This window comes from Anoplophora glabripennis, unplaced genomic scaffold, assembly GCF_000390285.2.
Source record: "Anoplophora glabripennis isolate ALB-LARVAE unplaced genomic scaffold, Agla_2.0 scaffold6, whole genome shotgun sequence".
In the NCBI taxonomy this organism is placed as follows: Eukaryota; Metazoa; Arthropoda; class Insecta; order Coleoptera; family Cerambycidae; genus Anoplophora; species Anoplophora glabripennis.
The window spans coordinates 845,998-869,115 of NW_019416749.1; the positions used below are offsets into that span (position 1 = coordinate 845,998).

At 31.7% G+C, this 23,118-nt stretch overlaps 1 protein-coding gene across 2 annotated transcripts in view; it reads left to right on the forward strand.

The window, feature by feature from the left end:
* LOC108911096 (insulin-like peptide receptor) overlaps positions 1–17,564 on the forward strand; it is a 139,434-nt gene extending 121,870 nt beyond the window's left edge. For both annotated transcript variants that reach the window (XM_018715939.2, XM_018715934.2), the window contains exons 2-8: positions 5,538–5,703; positions 7,366–7,534; positions 9,224–9,518; positions 9,658–9,886; positions 9,939–10,563; positions 11,769–13,348; positions 15,967–17,564. In XM_018715939.2, the coding sequence (XP_018571455.1) occupies positions 5,538–5,703; positions 7,366–7,534; positions 9,224–9,518; positions 9,658–9,886; positions 9,939–10,563; positions 11,769–13,348; positions 15,967–16,391 (3,489 nt within the window). In that variant the 3' untranslated portion in view covers positions 16,392–17,564. The remainder of the gene's footprint in view (positions 1–5,537; positions 5,704–7,365; positions 7,535–9,223; positions 9,519–9,657; positions 9,887–9,938; positions 10,564–11,768; positions 13,349–15,966) is intronic.
* Positions 17,565–23,118: the final 5,554 nt, after the last annotated feature.

Below are 23,118 nucleotides of genomic sequence, written 5' to 3' on the forward strand. Positions count from 1 at the left end.
GAAATAAAAAATCAACATTTCTTTTTTTTAATCTCCTAAATTTAAACACCTAGTACTGGTATACGAGCCACATGAAGTTAGCAATAGAATGGTCTAAAATGTTCTCCATTTAATTGTTTGTCTATCTCATTGTCTCCGATATAGGAACACATGTATCACCCAAATGGTGCCCGGTATACAATGAAGTTTTAAGCTGCTATATTGTTTCGCTTACTAGCTTAAATACATAGCCTTCATAAATGATTACAAGTCACGTGACCGCCGAGCTTAGGCAACCAACATCTCACACCTGATATTGTTAACCGAAAAAAATTTTTTTTTGCGATTTCTAGGTAAGACGAAAAGTGTAAACATCGGTTTTTATTAAATATGTACAACATTTTTATGCAATTTACAATTTTAACAAAAGTTGACTGTACTAATAACAGCTTTTATCTCAATTACAAAACTGTTTTCCCAAATAATTAAAAATGATAAAATTTGTTAATATTATATAACTAATATTGCATGATATTACTATAAACAGGTTGAGAACAAGATTAAAATTCAGATCAATAACGAGGAATCCTTAAAACATCCGCAAAAAGATATCGACGAAATTAAGTTATGTTTGTGGTCACAGAATTGCTCTGATTAAGTTTTTTCACTTCGTTCCGCAAATTCTCTTCAGCAGCAGCAGGAAGGAATGTTTTTCAAATATAATTCACCGTAGCATTATTTCTCAGAATTTGTCAAGGTTTATTAGGGTTATTTACATTTTATTTATTTATTACTAACGGATTTAGACATTCAAATGAAATTGGCCTTAAAATTAAGGTACCTTGGACAAAACGAACAATGTTGACTGGTGATATTGGTCAGTAGACAAATATTATCCCATATAAAAATAATTCCATAAACTTTAAAAGTCGTTTTTTATTTTGAAATACATGTTAAGGGATATTTTTTAAAAATACTGTATGTTCTGTTTTTGTTCAGTTGATATAGGGTGTCCTGGTACTTGATACAAAAAATTCGAGTACAAATAGATGAAGTCAATATAATATCAGGTTTTTTTTCATATACATTTTTTTCATACGGGCCTTCTTTAACAAGTTACGGGTCCTCAAAGATGAATATTAGAAAGTTATTTTTATTTACATAGTCGCTAAACTATTAACATCAACATGATGCAAATTTGGTGATCGACACCAGGTTGTTTTTGATGTAAGTCAAACTTCATTATGTCCAGAACGCCAGGGACGGACTATGCGGAATGTTTGCATTGGTTCAACTCACAGTATACTAATCAATCAGTAGGGAAAGTTACGTTTCCCGCGTCTTCCATATTTCCACCATTTTGTTAGCGACTGACAGTTATTACGATTTCCGTACTCATATTTTCATTCATAAACCTAGTATGTTTTCATTATTGTATATGTAACTAACCTCACTTAAACCTTCTTATATCTCAGCTTTATGCATTAAAAACCTTATTTTATGATGTTGGTCGAGTAGTTGTTCAGTTTAGTTATCNTTATGTTTGTGGTCACAGAATTGCTCTGATTAAGTTTTTTCACTTCGTTCCGCAAATTCTCTTCAGCAGCAGCAGGAAGGAATGTTTTTCAAATATAATTCACCGTAGCATTATTTCTCAGAATTTGTCAAGGTTTATTAGGGTTATTTACATTTTATTTATTTATTACTAACGGATTTAGACATTCAAATGAAATTGGCCTTAAAATTAAGGTACCTTGGACAAAACGAACAATGTTGACTGGTGATATTGGTCAGTAGACAAATATTATCCCATATAAAAATAATTCCATAAACTTTAAAAGTCGTTTTTTATTTTGAAATACATGTTAAGGGATATTTTTTAAATATACTGTATGTTCTGTTTCTGTTCAGTTGATATAGGGTGTCCCGGTACTTGATACAAAAAATTCAGTACAAATAGATGAAGTCAAAATATCAGTTCTTCATATACATTTTTTTCATACGGGCCTTCGTTAACAAGTTACGGGTCCTCAAAGATGAATATTAGAAAGTTATTTTTATTTACCTAGTCGCTAAACTATTAACATCAACATGATGCAAATTTGGTGATCGACACACAGGTTGTTTTTGATATAAGTCAAACTTCATTATGTCCAGAACGCCAGGGACGGACTATGCTCAATGGTTAACAACCCAGAATGTTTGCATTGGTTCAACTCGGTAAAATTAACAGTTTAGTAATTATTTGTGGTTTTATATCGCAGTGCACATACACATTTCTTACTTTTTAAAAATATATTATATAAGTTTATTATAAATGCACGGTTTCAATCATTCAATGTGCCAACTTAAATTTCTAGTCGTACTGAGATAGCATGTTTTTACTTAAAGATCTGAGTTAGCATGTTTTCCAACTGAAATTTGAGATAGCATGTTTTCCAACCGAAATCTGAGATAGCATGTTTTGGTACTAAAGCGTCGATATGTCCTTCTATTATTATTTGCTTTTTGCACAGGACATCCTGTATATGTTGTCCTATTTGAATCTGAGCGAAAGAGGTTTTCCCTTTTCANCTACTAGAGGTAGCATGCCAATGCGAAAAGTGTGGCTGAGAGACAGACAGTATCTCAGATATGCTGTCTCACTCTAGCACGCCGCGATTGGTTGAAGCATTCATTTCCAACCAATCGTGACGTGCTAGAGTGAGACAGGATGTACTGATGTACTGTCTGTTTCTCTCGCACACTCAGCCACAGTTTTCGCAATGGCATGCCTCTAGTAGTATATGCTCGAAGGATCCGCCATATTCTTAGCGACTTTTCCTAGGGTGGGGGTACTTAAAAATTGCCATACGGAATTCATTCATAAATCATTTAATATTCCCTACTGATTGATTAGTATACTGTGGTTCAACTCGGTAAAATTAACAGTTTAGTAATTATTTGTGATTTTATATCGCAGTGCACATAAACATTTCTTACTTTTTTAAAAATATATTATTTAAGTTTATTATAAATGCACGGTTTCAATCATTCAATGTGCCAACTTAAATTTCTAGTCACACTGAGATAGCATATTTTTACTTAAAGATCTGAGTTAGCATGTTTTCCAACTGAAATTTGAGATGGCATGTTTTCCAACCGAAATCTAAGATAGCATGTTTTCGTACTAAAACGTCGATATGTATTTCTATTATTATTTGCTTTTTGCACAGGACATCCTGTATATGTTGTCCTATTTGAATCTGAGCGAAAGAGGTTTTCCCTTTTCAATGAAAGATTCTTACTTTCCATTAATTTAACGAGTAGGCTAATAGTTCAGTAAATAAATTTATTTATTACTGATATGACATGAGTATTTACGCAACTACGAACACAACATTCGTAAAATGGCTTTGGTTAGATAGGTACCTACCATTATTCATAGAAGTTTGAAGTTTAAATCACTTTCGTTCCGATAACTCCTCTAATGTATTTACCCAAGATATGTTTATTAAGCCTTGTAGGCTTTCATCTGGTTCGAAGCCTTGAAATATGTCCCACAGAAGATTAATTTTCAATTAAATTCTCACAGACCGGTTCAAGGGCAATAAATAATACGTGACACCTAATCAAACGCAATTTTTATATATGAATTTTGTTTTGTGTACTTGCGTAAGAATCTGACCGCGAATTCTTCTGAATTTTCATACTGTTACTGTTACTATTACTATTATAGGTACTATTGGTCTATGCTAATTGCATTTTCTTAAAACGTGAACAAGTGAAATTAACAACTAAGCTCATACTAACGATCTGTTAATTAACATCAAATTAAACTTATGCCAAATATGATCACTAGACATCGGAAACTTTGTGGCGACTATAAAATAAATAAACAGTAGTAATCTATATTATGCTAGTAAGCGGTAGTACGCGTTGTAGTAGCAGAAATTGGCTAAATCTGTGGTCAAGCCGTGTGCCGCGCTCTATGCTTACGACACAAAATTCTACTGACTGCCATAAAAACATGTACCATAACTCGACCAAGCAAAGTGACAAACTCGCTCACATACGCACAAACGACAATGAAATACTCGGATTGTTCACCCGCACGGCAGGCTAACAGGGCAGGCATTAGGGTGCAGCGTATCGAATAAATTGATTGATGCGAAGCCTCAGATCAGAGGGAGACATGTACACGTTATTGTACAATGACGCGGATAGTGGGATTACTAAAATAGGCTTCCCCGCCATTAGAAATATAATCTATTAAAAACTTCGATTAATAAATAGCTGTAGCGAGATTCGTACCATAAATTGAAAGTAGAGAAAATTCTGGAATATGCCTTTAAGTGTCCTCTATGATATCGAACAAGAATTGTAAGGGTACACCTTTTAATTATTTATAAACAGACGGTCTGGGTACGATATAAACAATTTATCTTGCAATAACTAAAAGGTGTACCCTTAGAATTCTTGTTCGATATCATAGAGGGTATTCCAGATTTTTCTTAGCTTTCAGTTATTGGTACGAATCTCGCTACAGCAGTTTATTTATAGACAGACGGTCTGGGCACGATGTAAACAATTTTTTTTGTACTAACTAAAAGGCGTATCCTCACAATTTTTGTTCGATACCATAGAGAACACCTAAAAACGTATTCCAGATTTTTCTCTGCTTTCAGTTCATGGTCCGAATCTCCTTACAGCTATTTATTTATAAACGGAATACGGAAAATACGAAATACGGAAAACGGATATAAACGGAATAAAGGGATGTATCGTTACAATTTTATTTGTTGTATAAACATTGGTCCCTATACTATTTCATGATTATTTTTAAACGTATAATATGATTTTTCCCGTTTTAATTAATCAATATTTTATACGCGGTATTGTGTACGACCTCGCTAATGAGTTTGGCTGCTAGTTTCAGCCTCATAAGGAACAGTAGGGGACCGTTTGGTGGTTTGGTAGTTATACGAGAGTTTTCTCCATGTTATGCTTTTGGGAGGAGTTAATTAATGAGTCAAGAGTCCAAGTTTTCGAGAGAAGTTCAAATTTAAAGAAAAATCACGTTCTAATATCTTTGAAACTGTTTTACTTAGACTTAGATTAATGAATCCTGGATTAACGATTTAACTAATTAGAGACAAAAGTTGTTTGAAGTGGTACACAGACGTGTTAAGCGGAGATACCTGAAAACTTTGTCGTTAAGAACACCAGAATTTCAACGTCACGGGATGTTTTGGAAACTGAAAAAAAAAAAAGATTATATTTGACAGCAATGCATGCATCGCAAAGCTAGCCGCATCGCGGCTAGCACGCGCGTTGTTTGAGGTTACACTAGCCTGCCCAGCGGCGAGGTATGAAAATTCCGAAAAAAGATAAAAGAAGTAAATTTTCATGGTGGAATTTGAGAAAACAACAGCAAGTCGTTCAAACACTAAAATGCATCTAAAGTCTTCTTCATCTAAACTGCTTTAAAAAAATGTGACTGCTACAAACTGTTGATTATTTTAATTTTATTGGGATTTTCCGGTTTATCCGGTCACTGAAGTACTTTTTTTCTTTAGATCGGTACCAACAAGTTGATGTACATTGCAAGAGGGTTTGTCAAGGTGGAGAAGTGCCCGAATCTGTGCTACGCTAATACGGTGAACTGGACCAAGATTTCCACAAGATTAGATTTCACCAACATAAATAATGGTACATGCGATGCATGTTCCAGGGCATGTGACGGTAAGAGAACCTACATATTTTAAATAGTTAATGACCGTTACCACTTTTAATGGAAAACGCATGCTTAAAGTCTTGATTCTGCTGGTTTTAAATATTCTTATATGAGCTAGAAAGCTTGCTAGTGTACACACTCACATACAGGGTCGGAAAGTCCCCATGGTTCATCGGCCGTTACGTGAGAGAAGTGGATCTTATTTGTGGAAGAGAGAAATGGGCGGTGACTATTAGACGCCTTCATTATAGCCATCTTTCTCTATCGCACGGATTTCTATGACTTTCTTGGGACTTTCCGACCATGTATATAAAAATTACATCTTTTTCTAAACGTGCGTCAGAAAAGTATAGCTGTTTTAGATGTCAATTCTTTATAGAAGGTATTTTCTCACCTAACCACCACCATCAATTTTACTTGAATGAAACAAAATATACAAAAGAACAATAATTGTTTGTAATTTGAGACCCAACTAACCATTCGATATAGTAAAGAGAAACATTTTTCTAAGAGTATTAGAATTTTCTCCTATATTTGATGACCTGTACGTGGAATAGTGAGATGTGCATTAAAAAAATACTACGCTCCTTGAAAGTGTACTAAGCAATAATCATCTTATTAGAATGTTTTATTTATAGTGGTTTAACTTGTTTTTCACATAATTTTACGCATGATTTTGTAAATTCAAGGAAATTGTAAGTAACTTTGTAATGAAGGTATAATGTAATGTAAAAAAAACAATTTTTAATTCCTAACTTTTGTTTGCCACGCATTTTGTTTTAAAATTAACATGATAACAATTCCGTTTAGCATTTGGTAGTTATACTTATTTTAATTCTTGTTGCGTAAGTAAGACTATAAATATTATATTTAATTACATACCTGTTACATTTTCAAGGTTTTTAACAGAAGTTTTTCATTCTTTTAGCTAAAAACAACAACTAATATAAGGCGATCTAAATTTTCCATATCGTAAACTGAAATTCGGTCAAGGAAATGCGAGGACTGAAGCTCAGTTAAGATAAATACAATCATTTTGTTAATGTTTTTATGTGTGAGGAGAATTTTTATAAAACGGTGTTAATGACCCCAACTATTTGACATTCATTGATAAACAAAGAGGAATTATTCATTTTGCAATCATTCCGTTAATTTAAAATTATTATTAGGTATTTACTATTTTAACGCAAATAAAAATAATAATAACAATTTAGTTAAATTAATATAAAAATTATTTTATACTTATCTTTTGTATCGAATTTCACTGTCAGAAACAGGAACAGCTTTCTCAGCATTAACATTTTGATAATTGTGAAATTAAATCTTATATTCACTTTCCTCTAGTGAAATTTTTCAATTTAGGTAAAAGTAGGCATGTTCATACAGTGAATAACATTTTAATATCGAGGTTTATTTATTTATTATTTATTTCTTTATTTATGTATTTATTTATTTGTTTTCAAGATTTATACTTTGAAACAGGCAGATGCTTTATTATAAAAATTAAAGAAAAATAATAATTTTAGGGATTTTGTTATATCGTCTCTTGGGCAGATTAAAATAAGCAAAAAACATGTAGCTTTTCTACGCTTCATAAGAATGTCTATGTTTTGTTTGTGCTTTTCTTAAGAACCCTTTAAGTATTTAATGCATAGTAACATTTGTTGCAGGACAGTGTTGGAATTCAGATCAATGCCAAATGAAGGTAGACGACAAATGCCATCGAGAGTGCTTGGGATGTTCTGAGATCAATTCTGACAAACATTGTTGGGTTTGCAAGAATTACAACGACCATGGGACTTGTGTTGCTGCATGTCCAAGAACTGGTCCTCAGAAAAAGTACGTATCGTTGGCAAAAATAAAAGCAAATGTGTTGTGAGCACACCATTTGTAAATTCGCTTAGAAAACGGGTAGATTTAAACTTAAAACATAACGCATTTTGATTTTATTATTATCAGTTAGTTTCATTTTTGTGCAAGATAAAAATCTTAATTGCAGTTTTTGGTATTGCACTTTTCGGAAGAACTTTTTTTTTAGTTTCTCCTTTTTTGTTTCTTTTAATTTTACATTCTTTATAATATATCTTAACAGTCAAGTATATGTTTGGATTTAATGAACCAATACATGACATCCTGTACAATTTTTTTTATTAGTTCAAGAAACTAATAAATTTCCGAGAACAATTAATACATACAGAAATCATAACAGTCCTCTGCTGGTTTTTATTTCATGGTAATATATGAGCATTTTTGGTATAACAAATAAGTTGTATATAATAAATTACATTTAAGGGTTATTAATATTAATCACGCAGTCAATGCAAACCGGCTCATAAATAATTCATTATTTTGCAAAATAAAGGTAAGATGTAAACGACTTTTTACTTTTTGATATTTGCTATATTAAAACTTTATGAAGTTGGCTTTTTTGCATAGGGAAAAGTGTAAACTTTATTGCTATATGAGTAGCTAAAGTACGTTTCAATATTATAATATATATAAAGTTGCCACAAATTCTTAAAAATTTAATTAAACCCAGTATAATACAAAGTTGTTTTATTTAACCGTTAGCGGGCGTCCAAGTTGGTAAAACATTTTTTTTAATTACTGAATGGAAGTTTGGGATTGGTTGTTTGACATCATTTTAGACTGCTTAACTTTTCGAGAAACAATATGCTCTCGTCTTCAGAAGTCTGAAACTGTCCTCTGATTGGTATTTATAATTGCTTTGTGTACTGGCCTATGGTATACCGGTACCTGAAATCACTGGCATCCTATCTGTCAATGAATTCAGTACGATTGAAGCCTGTGCATGGCATTAGTACTTATAATATTTGAAGAATAATCAGTTCGTTCATAAGACCCTTCCCAAATGAGAAGAAGGTCCATCTGCTGCATATTTTTGCCAACTTTACCAAATTTCCAACCTTGCCTTATGTGATCAGTCTTCGATGAAGTACTTTCAATCTTTCAATATTTCTTTCATTGTCAATTTTGTAAAAAAGTGACGTTACATTAAAACTCACTGGATTGTCATCTGTATTCCCTTGACCTTGTTTATATAATCCGACATTTTCGACGTGGTGTTATGTTTCCTACATAGATCTAGAAAACTATAAGGTCTATGGTTTTCTCTGAGGTTATAAGATGGTAAATACCAGCATCCTTGAATAAAATGACATTCATGATGGCCTTTCAATCGTTGCACTCAGAAGAAATTGAGAGGTCCAGTCGGGTAAAAATATCTATGAGTATGTTTGTACTTGAGAAAAAAGATGTATCGGTAATCGATAATTTTTAAAAATATATGGAAAAAATGAACAGTATTCAGCAAATGATCAATTGTTATAAATTTATTTCTCCTTCAGTTGTAAAGTTTATCTGTATTTTACTGATTATACTTACAACAATTATCAGCAGATTTATCTCTGGAGATTTAAATTCCAAGACAAATGAAACAAATTTTATTTGCTCCTACAACAGAATATTTGAAAACATTGCAAGTATTGAATCGTCATTTTGTTTCAGGTACAGACAAGTAGCGTCTTTCAAGTGTGTCACTGAAAATGAGTGCAGAACTATGTTAAATGGCACTTGGTGGATCTATGAAGACCAATGTGTCAATGAGTGTCCATTAAATTACGAACAAACTGTCAGAGATAACCATCTTACATGCAAATATTGTGGAAATAAATGTACCAAGTGGTGTAAAATCAATAATAACGTAGACAGTCTGGACAAAGTACAAGCGCTCAAAGGATGCACTCATATAAATGGATCTCTTATGATACGAATGTCTGGTGTCACTTCCAAAAGTGAAGAGGTAAGAAACAATACTATATGTAGGGGTCAATATCAGAATTGATATTATATAGATGTGGCGTTAACAAACAGACTCGAAATTTGGACAGTAAAGATTATATATTAGGTGTATACATATATTATTTTTTTTTCTTTAACAGGTGATCATCCGAGAATTATGGGAAGGGAATTTACTGTCTGTGAGATATATCAGCGATTCCTTGGTAGTCGCATTGACCAATAGTCTACATTCATTAGATTTTCTAGTAAACCTGAGAGAGATAGGTGGCAAGAAGTTAGAACGCGGGAGATTTGCAATTTTTGTCTATGAGAATAAGAAGCTCCAGCGGCTTTGGAATTTCCAAAATTCTACCCTAAAGATAAAAAATGGTATGTCTTGAATATATTTTTAAAGATGGGTATTAACTTTTATTTACCTTAGGTACTTTGGGTTTCTTTAACAACCCTTTATTGTGTCCAAATGAAATAAAAACACTTGCCAATCTAACGAATATTCCAAGTAACTTTTCTCAATTAGATGTGTATGCAAATGGAGATCAATCAGCCTGTGAATACATCGACTTGAAGTTTACAGTTTCTGTTAATGTTGTCAATGCAACCCTGAAATGGGATCTTTTGCAGTTACAAAACAATGACGTTTATATAGGCTTTACTGTATACTACACCGAAAATCGAAAAGGGAACATTTCAACTTTTAATAGCAAAATTGCTTGCAGTGAAGGAGGATGGGAAAGTCACTTCACGTCCAACAATTCAATTTTTTTGGTGAATTTGAAACCATTCACGAGATATGCATATTATATCAAAACTTATCAGTCCTCCATGTTGAGCACACAGACTCCTGTTCATAACTTTACGACATTGCCCAGTGAACCAGAAGAACCCGCTAACTTAGAAGTCACTGCCATAGATGATCAAACTTTGAATTTGACTTGGTCTAAGCCAAACCGTATCAATGGAATTTTGTCACACTATCAGCTCTATGTGGTTGAGGAGCCTGATATAGACATACAGCGTGAGAGAGATTACTGCCTACATTCGAGAACGTAAGTATAATTTAACGTTCTTCTGAAAAATATACTTAACTTAAATTGTAGAAAATTTGAAAGAACAATCGAGATTTTCCAAAAAAAAAATTCTGGGGTTCATTACTACACTAATCTAAATGATTAAAGGGTCAAAAGAATTTTCGAAAGTTTTCTGTGATTTTTGACAGACTGTATTTAAGTGAAAACCCAAACCAGAATTCGATCCCGATTCATACCATTTTTTGAGACAAAGTAATTAATTTTTGTGCAGTCTGTAATCACTTAAAAACATTTTTTTTCAATACTACGCTTTTCTGAAAAAAAAATTCGAAAATTTTTGGAAAAAAAATTTTTGTTTTCATCAATTTAAATGTTTGCGGTAAAAATGCGAAAACCTCAAAAAAAAATTTTTTTCCATTTTAATCATGATTATGAAGTGTTTGAAGCTCAAAAATCGCGATCCTTTAATTTTTTTCAAAAGTTTGACTGTTTGAAACAGAAACGGTTCGCTAGATCGAGATGAAATTTCACAGGGTTCTTCTGGGTATATCGAACTGTAAAAGTCATGCTTAACATTAGTCATTTCGTAAATATTTCTAATTTAGTCATCAATTTTCTAAAAAACTATAAATAACCCTTTTTTCCTGGTTTTTTAAATTCGTGTAAAAGATGAAAAAAAAAAAAATCCGAAAAGTTGCGGCAGCATGTTCTAGGAAATTTATTACAGTTTTCGAAACTGCTCTTCAATTCTCTGTACGACCATTTGTCGCCGAGATATCGATGATTGAAGATAAAAAGGATCCAGTCCGATATTTCGATGAATAATGGTCGTATCGAAATTTTAAAAAAAGGAAATTAAAGCTGAATAAACAAGCTATCTGGTCCATGCAATGGCTTAGCTGAAAAAAAAATAAAAAATTCCAAGTCCGTGAACTCGGAAAAAAAATTAATTTGCAAAATTTGTTTGTCGCGCTATTTCTTAGAATTGCATGATAACAGTGTAGCTCCTAAAAATTTTCGACCGAAAGATCTAAAAACTGGAATCTTAGAGCTTCAAAATGCTTCTTTTTAATTCTCGATACGACCATTTTTCACTTAAATACAGTCAAAAATCACGAAAAAATTTCGGAAATTCTTTTGACCCTTTAATTGTTTTCATTAGTGTATTTAATAAATTAAATACACTTAGTATTATATTAATTAGCTACTCTGTATGTTTTTAGGGAGGAGGGTGATAAAATAGACGATCGTGATGAGCAAATAGAAAAAGAAAAGGCAGATAGTGCTAATCGAAATCGATTGATAGAAAAATGCACATGCCTTAATAAAAATGAACTTGTAACTGAAGAAGAAGTTAGTTTTCTTTCAATGGACGTCCACTTGCCTATATGTGATCTTCAATCTCAGTCAAAGTTTGGATTCGACCACTGTAAGCACTTGCTTTATGAACCATTAACTCTAATTGAAAGTAAGAGTGCAGTAATATCTGTGGAAAAACGATCAAAGCTTACTCATAACACTGTGAAGAAAGCGAGAAATTCCTACAAACCCATACATATCGATGCAAATTTAACAAAATATAAATTGAAAAAGTTAAAGCATTTTACAATGTACGTTTTATATTTTTCTGCATGTAATGAAGGTAATATGTGTGGTCCTGTACGGCAAAGTTTTGCACGTACTAAAAAACAATTAAATGCTGATGATATTAGCTCTGTTACTACCAAAGTAGAAAACTCTAATGCACTTGTTGAATGGGTGGAACCAAGACGCCCTAATGGTGTAGTGGTGGCCTATAATATTGAATATAAGAAAGTTGATGTAGAACACTCAAAACCACGAATAGAATGTTTGAGTAGAAATAAACAGTCAACAACTAAGAGATTAAGTTTAACAAACCTACTGCCAGGAACGTATGCTGTTCGTGTCCAAGCTATATCTCTGGCAGGTGCAGGACAATTCAGCAAATCTTACACATTTGTGATTGTAGCTCCTGCAAAGAACTCAGGGTGGGTAGTACCACTTATAAGTATATTATTGATACTAGCCTTATTAGCATTTATATTTTACATGCAGTATAGACGGAAACAAAAACTAGACAATATACATTTAATTGCATCCATAAATCCAGATTATGATGGTATAGTTTATGTTGAAGATGAATGGGAAATTGATAGAAAAGATATAGAACTTCAAGGAGAACTCGGCCATGGTACCTTCGGCATGGTGTATTGTGGTTTAATTAAATCCAAGAATATCACTTGTGCAATAAAAACTGTCAACGAAAATTTGAGTCTTCATGAATGCATGGAGTTTTTGAATGAAGCGTCCATAATGAAAGCATTCAGTAATTCTCATCACGTGGTGAAGCTTCTAGGTGTTGTCTCTAGAGGCCAGCCTCCCTTAGTAGTAATGGAACTGATGGAAAGGGGAGATCTTAAAAAATACCTGCGAAAGACTAGAGACTCCTCTCAAAACATCACGGCTAATGAAATTTATCGAATGTCCATCGAAATTGCAGATGGAATGTCCTATCTTACAGCGAAGAAATTTGTCCACAGGGACTTAGCCGCCAGGAATTGCATGGTGGCCAATGATCGCACAGTCAAAATTGGAGATTTTGGCATGGCCCGCGATATTTATGAGACTGATTATTATAGGAAGGAGACTAAAGGACTTCTACCTGTAAGGTGGATGGCGCCGGAGAGTTTAGCAGATGGAGTATTTACTAGTGACTCTGATGTTTGGAGCTACGGTATCGTATTGTGGGAGATTGCTACACTTGCTGAACAACCATATCAAGGTAATTATAATTTTCTTATAGGCCAATCAATAGAACATTAAATCAGTGATTTTGTGACAAAAATACTAGTAGCAAACGGACTGTGCCATTATGTAAAAAACAGTCTATAGATATATGCTTATATGTTTCCTACTCCAATTTACCGTTAATTAATTTTTTATAAACATTTTTATGCAAAAAAAAACGCACTTTTTTAGTTTTTTGCTTAATAAACCTAAACTAATGAAGCAATCTGAATGCTATAAACAGACAATTTGTAGGGAATAAAACGAGAGGTTGATCGATCCCATTGGATAATTAGAAACAAAGAAAACCCGGAAATATCAAAAAATTTTGCATTTTTTTAAAAATGCATTACTTCGCCATTATTTAAGTTGTCGAGCTGACCCTGTGCAAAAAAGTAGTGAATCATATGTACTTCAAGTGTGCACAAAGCAGGCAATGTGAGACCATTAGTTTTGGCACAATTGCATTTTGAAATTTTTGGTGCACTAATTTGCAAAGTTTTTGGATGCGCTGGAGGTGGTCCGATTAAAATTATTCAGCCGGATTTTAAAAGTAGAAGTATAATGCTATAGGGTACGGCAAAATGATAGGCACGATTTCAAATAGTCGTTGCTCGGTTTGCGGAAGCGATAACAATAAGCCAAAATGGCATGATATGTAGTTTCTAAAAATAAAAAACTTTTTTCTTTGCTTTGTGTGGTTTGGTTGTTATTGACATCTCAAATAGTACCTATCATTTTGCCGCATCCTGTACAAAACGCATATTCTAATTTTCCGATAAAGTGATGGGAAATAGGTGAAAAATTCCTCCAAACTTGCTCAAAAACGGCCGAGCGCGCGTAGCCGGTCGAGTAGTGGGGGAAGGTCAGTAGATGAGGGACATTGGATATATAGGTATACAATTTTGAAAATTGTTAGTTATAGTATAGTTTAATATTATTGTAAGTGGTGATATATAAAAAATGTAATAAAATTTCGTTAAGGACACCTAAATATGTATTCTTTGCACAGAAAAGTACATTTTTGAAGAAAACTTTTAAATTCACGTTTGATGTCAAGATTTCGCGTAAATGTCAAAAAATGCAGAAATAAACAAGGAATGTCCACAGGTTCACATCATTGTGATATCGTGTATTGATATTATTTATTATGTATTACCATTTACAACAGTATTAAACTATAACTAACAATATTCAAAATTGTATACTTATATATCCATTGCCTCTCATCTCCTCCCATCTCAGCCATTTTTGAGCAAGTTTGGAGGAATTTTTCACCTATTTCGCATTATTTTATCGGAAAATTAGAATATACGTTTTGTAGTATTATTGTACTTCTACTTTTAAAATCCGGCTGAAAAATTAAAATCGGACTACCTTCAACGCATCCAGGTGCAATATAGTGCTCCAAAAAATTCAAATTACAATTCTGCCAAAACTAATGGTCCAACAGCGCCTGCTTTGTGCACACTTAAAGGACATATAATTCACTAGTTTTGTGCACAGGGTCAGCTTTACAACTTAGAAAATGACGGAGCAATGAATTTTTTAAAAAACTCAATTTTCCGATTTTTCCGGGTTTTCTTCGTTTCTAATTATCCCATGTGATTGATCAACCTCTCATTTTATTCATATTTTGATTCTCTACAAATTGTCTCTTAATGGCATTCAGATTGCTTCGTTAGTTTAGTTTTTATAAGCCAAAAACTTTTTAAAAAAGGGTATTTTTGCATAAAAATGTATATAAAAAAATTTATTAATGGTAAATTGGTGTAGGAAACATAGAAGTATATATTTACAGTACAGACTGTCTTTTATAAGATGGCACACTCCGTTTGCTACTAGTATTTTTGTCACAAACAAAACCTCTGTTGATTGGTCTTATAAGAGGAACAATGACTTTTGAAAAATAAACAGAGAGATTGGACGTAGACGAGTAAAAAGCAAGCTAGTCATTCAGTTGTGCTGCTTAGAGGAGATGAGAATGTTTCAAAATGCAAACAGAATGAAAAAACAATGAATGCCTCATATTGGGCTATTTAGGCTGCGTTACGTTGGTGTCTTTGGGTGTTTACATTCACCAATTGCCGAAGTACATTCATGGTTTTTTCATCAAATTTGTTCTCAATCACTTGTAAATTAAACAATTAATTTTTATATTTGCCATGAATTGCCCAGATCAGATTTCAGTCAATGAAAATGGTGGAAAGAAATATAACTGACTATCGACAGCTGTTTTATTTTGTTCCTAATTATGTCATATATTAATATTATGAAATCAGGATATAAGGTTTTAAATGTTTTGCACAGGAATATCATCAATTATTGCCACTGAAGTTTGACTCCACAAAATTGTTATAAAATCATATTTAAAGGGACAGTACCATTTCTTAAATTACGTTACTTCCTATTTCACCAGATCCAAACTGACAATTTTTTTTATGCCTTTAAATGTCATCATATTGAAATAGGGACACCTTTTTGAAAAATTTTTGCTGACTGACGATAGCGTCTTCTGTCCCCACTCATGCGACGCTGTCACGTATCCACCCTCTTATTTTAAAATATATTTCCATTGAGATAAAAATGACGACTGTTTTTTTTCTCCTCCAGGTCTATCCAACGAACAGGTGTTGCAGTTTGTTGTATCAAAGGGCAAACTAGAGCGACCCTCGGAATGCCCTGATCTCTTATACGAGATCATGGATGCTTGTTGGTGCTGGCGGCCCAATGATCGCCCTACCTTCATCGACATTGTTGAAAGACTGGAAGACCACGTAGGTCAAGATTTTAAACTAGTGTCATTTGTTCACAGCCGTGAAGGACTAGAACATAAAATGAATCATGGCAGGGAACGTTCGTACAACCCTCCTGCGCTAGGTATGGGCGCTGAGGAGCACGACCTGTACGGGGGACATTACAATGTATCAGATGAGGAAGTTAGTTTATACGTTGGTGATTCTTCTAACCGTCCAAGATTTTTGCCAGCATCGATTAGCCAAAGACTTAGTAGGTTTTCCCCTAGTGATATATATTAGGCCAAAGTTATATTTTCTGTATAAATTATTGCTAATAAACTAGTAGTTAAGTAAGTACTGTAAATGAATTGAGTTAGGGCAAGGAGTGTGCGTTATCAAATCTAGATGAAAGTAAGGAAGGTTACCTCTCACCACTTAGAAATTAGAGGTTTTTTTTTCTGAAATTTCAGTTAATCTCGCTGGGTACCATGAAGCTCGATGAAAATAAATATCGGTACTTATTTGAAGCAGGGAAATTCACTTTCGTTCATTTATGCAAAATTACCGAGAACATAATTTTTTTTGCTGCTTACTACATTTGCACCAATCAGAGTCTAGAAAAATTGAAAATAACGTGTTTGGAAAGGGTGTATGTGGTAAGTTTCATGAACAAAATCTAAGAACATTTTATAAGCTCAAAAATGCAGTTCCTTCTTTAATGATACTTTTTGGTAAAAATATTACAACAAATTTTTATACCGCATTAATATAGAAATAAAAAATACAAATTATAAACTAATGGAATTGTTTTCATCACTTCATACTGCCGATTTCAAAGCAAAGAATTCCAAAATGTCTAAACAATGTCAAACATTGCCAAACTTTTCGATAATACTTTTGATATATATTTTCATGTGTAAAGTTTATGAACTTATACAAAATATAACTAATTTAATTGTGAATCCTCCGTTTGCACAAATATCTGAGCCCTATAACATAAGTAGAAAATCCTAAGAAATTTAAACAGTTTGGACTCACAAAAACATACATTTTGCATCAAAATAAAAGCACTATTAAAGACGAACCTCAATTACAATCTTTGTTTTCTAGTTACTGTTTTATCATCCTGTAACAACATTTAAGATAGATAGAAATAAATAAAATACACGTGTAAGAGGAGACAAGTTTTTTCCATGAAATTTGAAACAATAGGTGTGCAATTTGTTTTGATTCACATAATTTTCTCCGTACTGATCGAGATAGGTGTGATTCACTGTATTTTGACCTTGACCCCTTCAACTCTTTTGTTTTTAGAGTTATAAAAACGTGAAATACAAAATTTGCTCAATTTTGTATGCATTATGGAGAAGAATTCATATAATATTTCAATTTTCTTCTTCTGTGTAACGCATGTTAATTGAATAGTAATACAAACTGTCAAACAATAAAAATGTCATGACATTACCTGCCACTATCACGGCCTACCTTATAACATTGTCCATGAGTAATTAGGCCTCCCACGGCCTAATTAGTGTGATATAGTTAAAATACCTATACGTATTTTGGACCCTATCAATGTCCGATATGTCAAAATAAATTACAACTAAATCTGTATATCCTTAAGTAACTGGAAAAAAGCAGAAACATCTGAAAGAGGTCTAGCAATTACAAGATATCTTATTTTCTTAATAAAAAACCTTCTATTCGTTTTTTAATAGTATCTCGCTTATTGTTAGAGATAGACCCAACAAACCCGATATGATTATGCTCGACAGGGAACGTTTCATCCAAATATGTAAACATATGCAGGGTGTTCCATTTAAATTAACAAAGTTAACATCTGCGGCCATTTTGTTTGGACTTCATTTGTTTTTCTACTATCATTTTCGAAAACTTAATAAAAAAATGGTGCGTCTTTTGTATTTCACATTTTTTTATAACTCTAAAAACAAAAAAAAGTTAATAGGAGGGTCAAAATATAGTGAATTACTCTGTAACATGGTTAGATTTAAGCGTGCATAAAAATTTAATCAACACATAACTGTAAAAAATCAGTGAAATAGGGCACAATTATTTAATTCTCTTCCTGTACAAACCTCGCTTAAATTTGTATAGTTTCTGTGAATACACCGACATACAGGCCATTAGAAGGTGGGCGAGCATCGAAAGCTTTCCCCGGATGGTTATCCAAGTACTAATCGCAATCAGCGTTGCTTGACTTTTCATATCAAAGACATGAATGCTAAATCGCTAGTCCACACTCGCCCTAACTTCCAGAAATATGGAATGATATTGATGAAGAGATTATGTCTGGTTTTGAGTATGAGTCATCGAAATGAAACCATTATTAAAAGTACTGACTGATATCCTCTTTTTTTCACTGATTTTTGTTTATAAACTGCGATGCTCTACTTTAACTGTTATCTCAATTAATAACGTAGATGATAAAGTAATGAAAAAAATAAATTATTTAGTAAATATTCACTATTTTAGCTCTTATATCCGCAGAATATTTCAAATTTCATTCGAGAAATGTATTTCTTCTTGCACCTAAAATTGAAATTTCAGTAAAAAAATATGTATCTAATTTTGTTACTAAGGAATAAACTCATTTTTAAGGTGTGTTAATTTTGAGTGAAATGTATTATATGTTTTAGAGTTAACTTAGTTAAACATATAATGGATATTCACAATTATGAGAACTGATATTTCTAAAAACATACTAGGTAATTTGTAATATTCCTACCAACTTGTTTAAATCAGCAAATAGTTAGATTGCTGGTATTTATTTTGATTTCAAAAGAATCCAGTTATAAATGGTTTCCTTAAATAGTAATAAAAATAAATAATTATTTGTTTCGAGATTTTTGGAAGAAAAATAAATTAACACTTTGTTGATAACATTAAACAAAGGAAAAAATACAGTTATATATAATAAAAAGAGTAAAAGCTGTACACGCACTTGCGAAAAAATATAAGCCTCAAATTTGGAGCACCAATTTATATAAAATCACACAGAGCTTTTGCAAATCAAAAAATATATTTTTTTATTTTGATGATTTGCTAAGCACATACTGAAGCAGAAAGCAAAGCAACGATGAAAGTGGCGAGCAACGTCGTAAAAACAGATGGTAGAGTAAAGCGAAGGATACAAATTCAATTTTTCTGTTTTTGGTGAAAAATTATTAATAAAAACGAATTTAGAAAATATGATTATATTACACCACCACAACCCCTTTGTTTTGGATAAAAAATATAAAAGATATGAATAAAATCTTTTTTAAATACATTCAAAAATTTTTTTAAAAAATCTTATCAAATAAAGTCACACATTGTCTTTTGATATCAAAATATACCAAATGAACTTTGAGTCATTTGATAAGATTGTTAGAATAAATTTTTGAATTAATTTGAATTAGCTTAATAACTTTAAAATAAAGTAAAAATAAATCAATATTTTGGGAGTGTCTCACAACAAATACAGCTTGAAAGATTAAAGTATTTGACTAGGAACTCCTCAATATGTGTAGTTGCCTACTTATCGTCTCATTGCTTCAACATGTGCTTAGATTATATGAAAAAATTTAAGCTCAATTTCAATATCATACCTAAATCTAAATTTTAAAATTATTTGGAAACACTACACTGTCTATGAAATCGTTTTTGTCTCAGCTTAAAGTTGAGATTTGATCAAATTGGCCACCGGTATTACAAACTTAGTTACGCTGGTAGCCGGTAGCATTGACACTCTTTACTAAATCGTGCCAGCACCCTAGCCTCTCGCGTTATTTTGCACGTAAGCTGGTGCTTCACCTTCAGTTTGGTGAAGTATCAGCTTGAGCCTATTTGCTTGCACCTCCTTTAAATAGCATGGTATAGTACGGAATTAAAAGGCCTCACTGTTTTGTGCCAATACTAAAAGTACTACTGGCTTATATCTCCGAATTGGCCCAATTTGGTGAAACCTTACTTTAAAAATGAAAATATCTACTAAAGTACCGAACTTCTTCTGAACTCGATGATACCACATCCATTTTTGCTAATTTTTGTATTTCTGTACAATAAACAGTTTACCATTTAATTACTCTAGTCCGTAGAATAATTGAAATGACAGATTATAAATTTTACAACAATGTTGAAACGATTAACCTTACCTACCAACAGATCTTAGGTGTTCGATGTTACTTGTTAATTGTATTAACTAAATGTGATATATAACATTAGTCATTAGATTAAACATTAAGTTTTTATAATTATATGAATAGTACAGTAGTGTAAGGTAATGAGTAGCTGTTTTTTGTCTTGAAAATCATTTTTAAGTTTGTTACCTTAAGCGGGACCAAATGCTAAAACTTCTGTGCTGAATTACTTTACACTAACTATTTTTCACAAGACTGCCCCTCAAGTGTTTTTAACTGATCTTGAACTTTATATTGAATTTATTGGAATTCGTTTTGTTTAATTTAGCAGACCATTTCTGTATAGAATTATGCGACAATTTTGGGTTAGGAGTATGCACAGAATTAAAGGAAAAAAAAATAAATAATGAAAAGCCACATGCTAAATTATAGGTATATACCAAAATTCAATGATCTGCAAATGTATACAGGGTGCAACAAAAATGAACTTGAAGGACTATAGGACTATAGGACTCAGAAAAATAATAGGGGTAAGCGATATATATTTCATGAATGCAATACTCTGTGATAAATTAAATTATTTTTGTTTGTATACCGTGAGTAACTCAAGAAATGGAACACATTACAAAAAATGGAAGGAATACTTTTTTCTTCCATATCAAATAAATAAAGTAAAAACTATGTAATTTTTTGTTACTTCAAGAGAATAGAAGTTCTACTGAAAAAAAGTGAATTGAAATTTTTTTTGGAGCTTCGATCTCTTAAATTTAGAATTTTAGAAAAACATTGGTTTACTCTAATTATTTTTGTGAGTTCTATGTATCCTCGAAGTTTGTTGGTTCATTTTTGTTAAACTGAGGTATGCTGTTAAGAAAAACATTTATTTTTTTGCAAAGATTCTTGCAAGTCAAAGAATCACAATAAAATAAATGTTTTAAGCCATACACTGCCAATAAAAAATTTTAATACATATTTAGAAAAGTTGTAATTTTTACCTCTACACTGCCTTTCCTAGAGAGAAAAGTTTTACTTCTATATACAGGGTCTTATATTTAAAATAAGCATTTCAGGTATATTATTGCAGATCTTTGTATGAGTCATTAAAAAGTAAAAAAAAAACATTTTATGCTCTTTTCTAAAAATCGTGTTCATGGTGTTTTATTCAAAATTAGAAAGATTAGACTAGTTCTGGTATTACCAGTAAAATATATTATTTTTAATACTTGCTGTAACAATTTTTTTTTATTTCATGTGGTTGCTCAAATTCTTCTAACCTGAAGTTGTTACATCAGACCCTGTAATAAATAGACCAGCGCTAATGGGTTTTTCATTTCAGTGTTTTAGTAGCGAGAATCTAGAATTTTCATAAGTATGTAGAAAAAATATCTGTATATCACTAATTACTTTTAATCGAAACATATGTCTGTCTGTGGGCAAATAAATTAAAAAAAGAACAAAGAAATAACTGAATCAGGTGCTCCTTCCTTTTAAATGGGTACCTATTTATCTTTTGTTGCAATCATTACTCGTAATATGTTTTGATTTTGTCACTGCCACAGTTCTGACAATAAAACGGGTTATAAGGTTTTTTACAATATTTTTTTTATTGAAGTCTGACTTGTTCTTTTAGTATATAAGGTTAATATTTTTTGTTTATAATATACAGTACACTTCAGCCCATGTATATATTTTAATATGATAGCAATGTCACGATTTCATATATTAACAGCAATATTTTTATGGGTTGTAATATGCAGACGTGTAACATTTTTGTTGCTTTTATTGAAATTAAAAGGTAGGTATTTATTTTTATTGTAATTTTTTAAATTAAATTTTTATCCATGGACTGAATATATATTTTTTAAAAACATAGGGGGATTTTAAATAGGTTCTTTATTAGTAGAAATTTTAAATGTATGTATATTATTATATTTAGTTATAGTTTTGTTATTGTTTAGTAGTATTAGTATTTTTTACTTTTCTAAGTATTCATATATTTGTTTGTGTCTTTATTTTCCTGTAATAAATGATTTGTAATTCCATGTATACTGTAAAAATATTGTTGAAAAGTGCCTTAACGTATATCTATGTCCTTTAATTTTAATAAAAAAATATTATTAAGTACACAGTGTTTAATAAGTTCGTACATCCATCATTTTTTATGAAAAAAACGAGAATAATAACAGTCATATTTAAGTAAAACATAAATGCTTTTCAATTTTACATGTACCTACCAATAAAACTCATTGCAAAATATCAGGATAATAGGTAATTGTTGTAGATATATCTAACTATATAATAACTGTGCATTTCATTTTTGTAAAAACAAATATACCATAAAAAATGGAGGAGGGAATGATGAAAATAGTACAGCAGGTATTTATTAACAGTCCAGTTGAAGAACCCATTAGTTCAAGTATTACATAGATAATATATAATTTTGGTTAAATTAACTTTCTTAAATAACAATAAAGAAGTACCACATAGTTTAATATTCATACTTTTATAACAATTTGTAACGTAAATAGATATGCTCCGCAAATGAAATATTTTGTGGTAATTATATTTTGCACTGCAAATCATTTTTATAAATCTCACGGAACACAATATGAGGGAATGGATGTGGAGTGTTTTTGTGTTTGCATTCAATAGTGAAGTAGAGGGCTAAATCTGTTAAATGGTAAATGGTAATTAAACAGTTAATAATGTACAACAGAAGACAAGGCTCTATATATTATTTGGTAAAATATAGGGAATGTCAATTACTACTAAGTTTTAGATTATTTATTGTATAAACATATTTCAAAAGTAATAGGTTGCTTTAATGGGGAACTACATTCTGAAATTGGTTAAATTAACATGTGCCTTTGATTAGGCAACATTTAAGG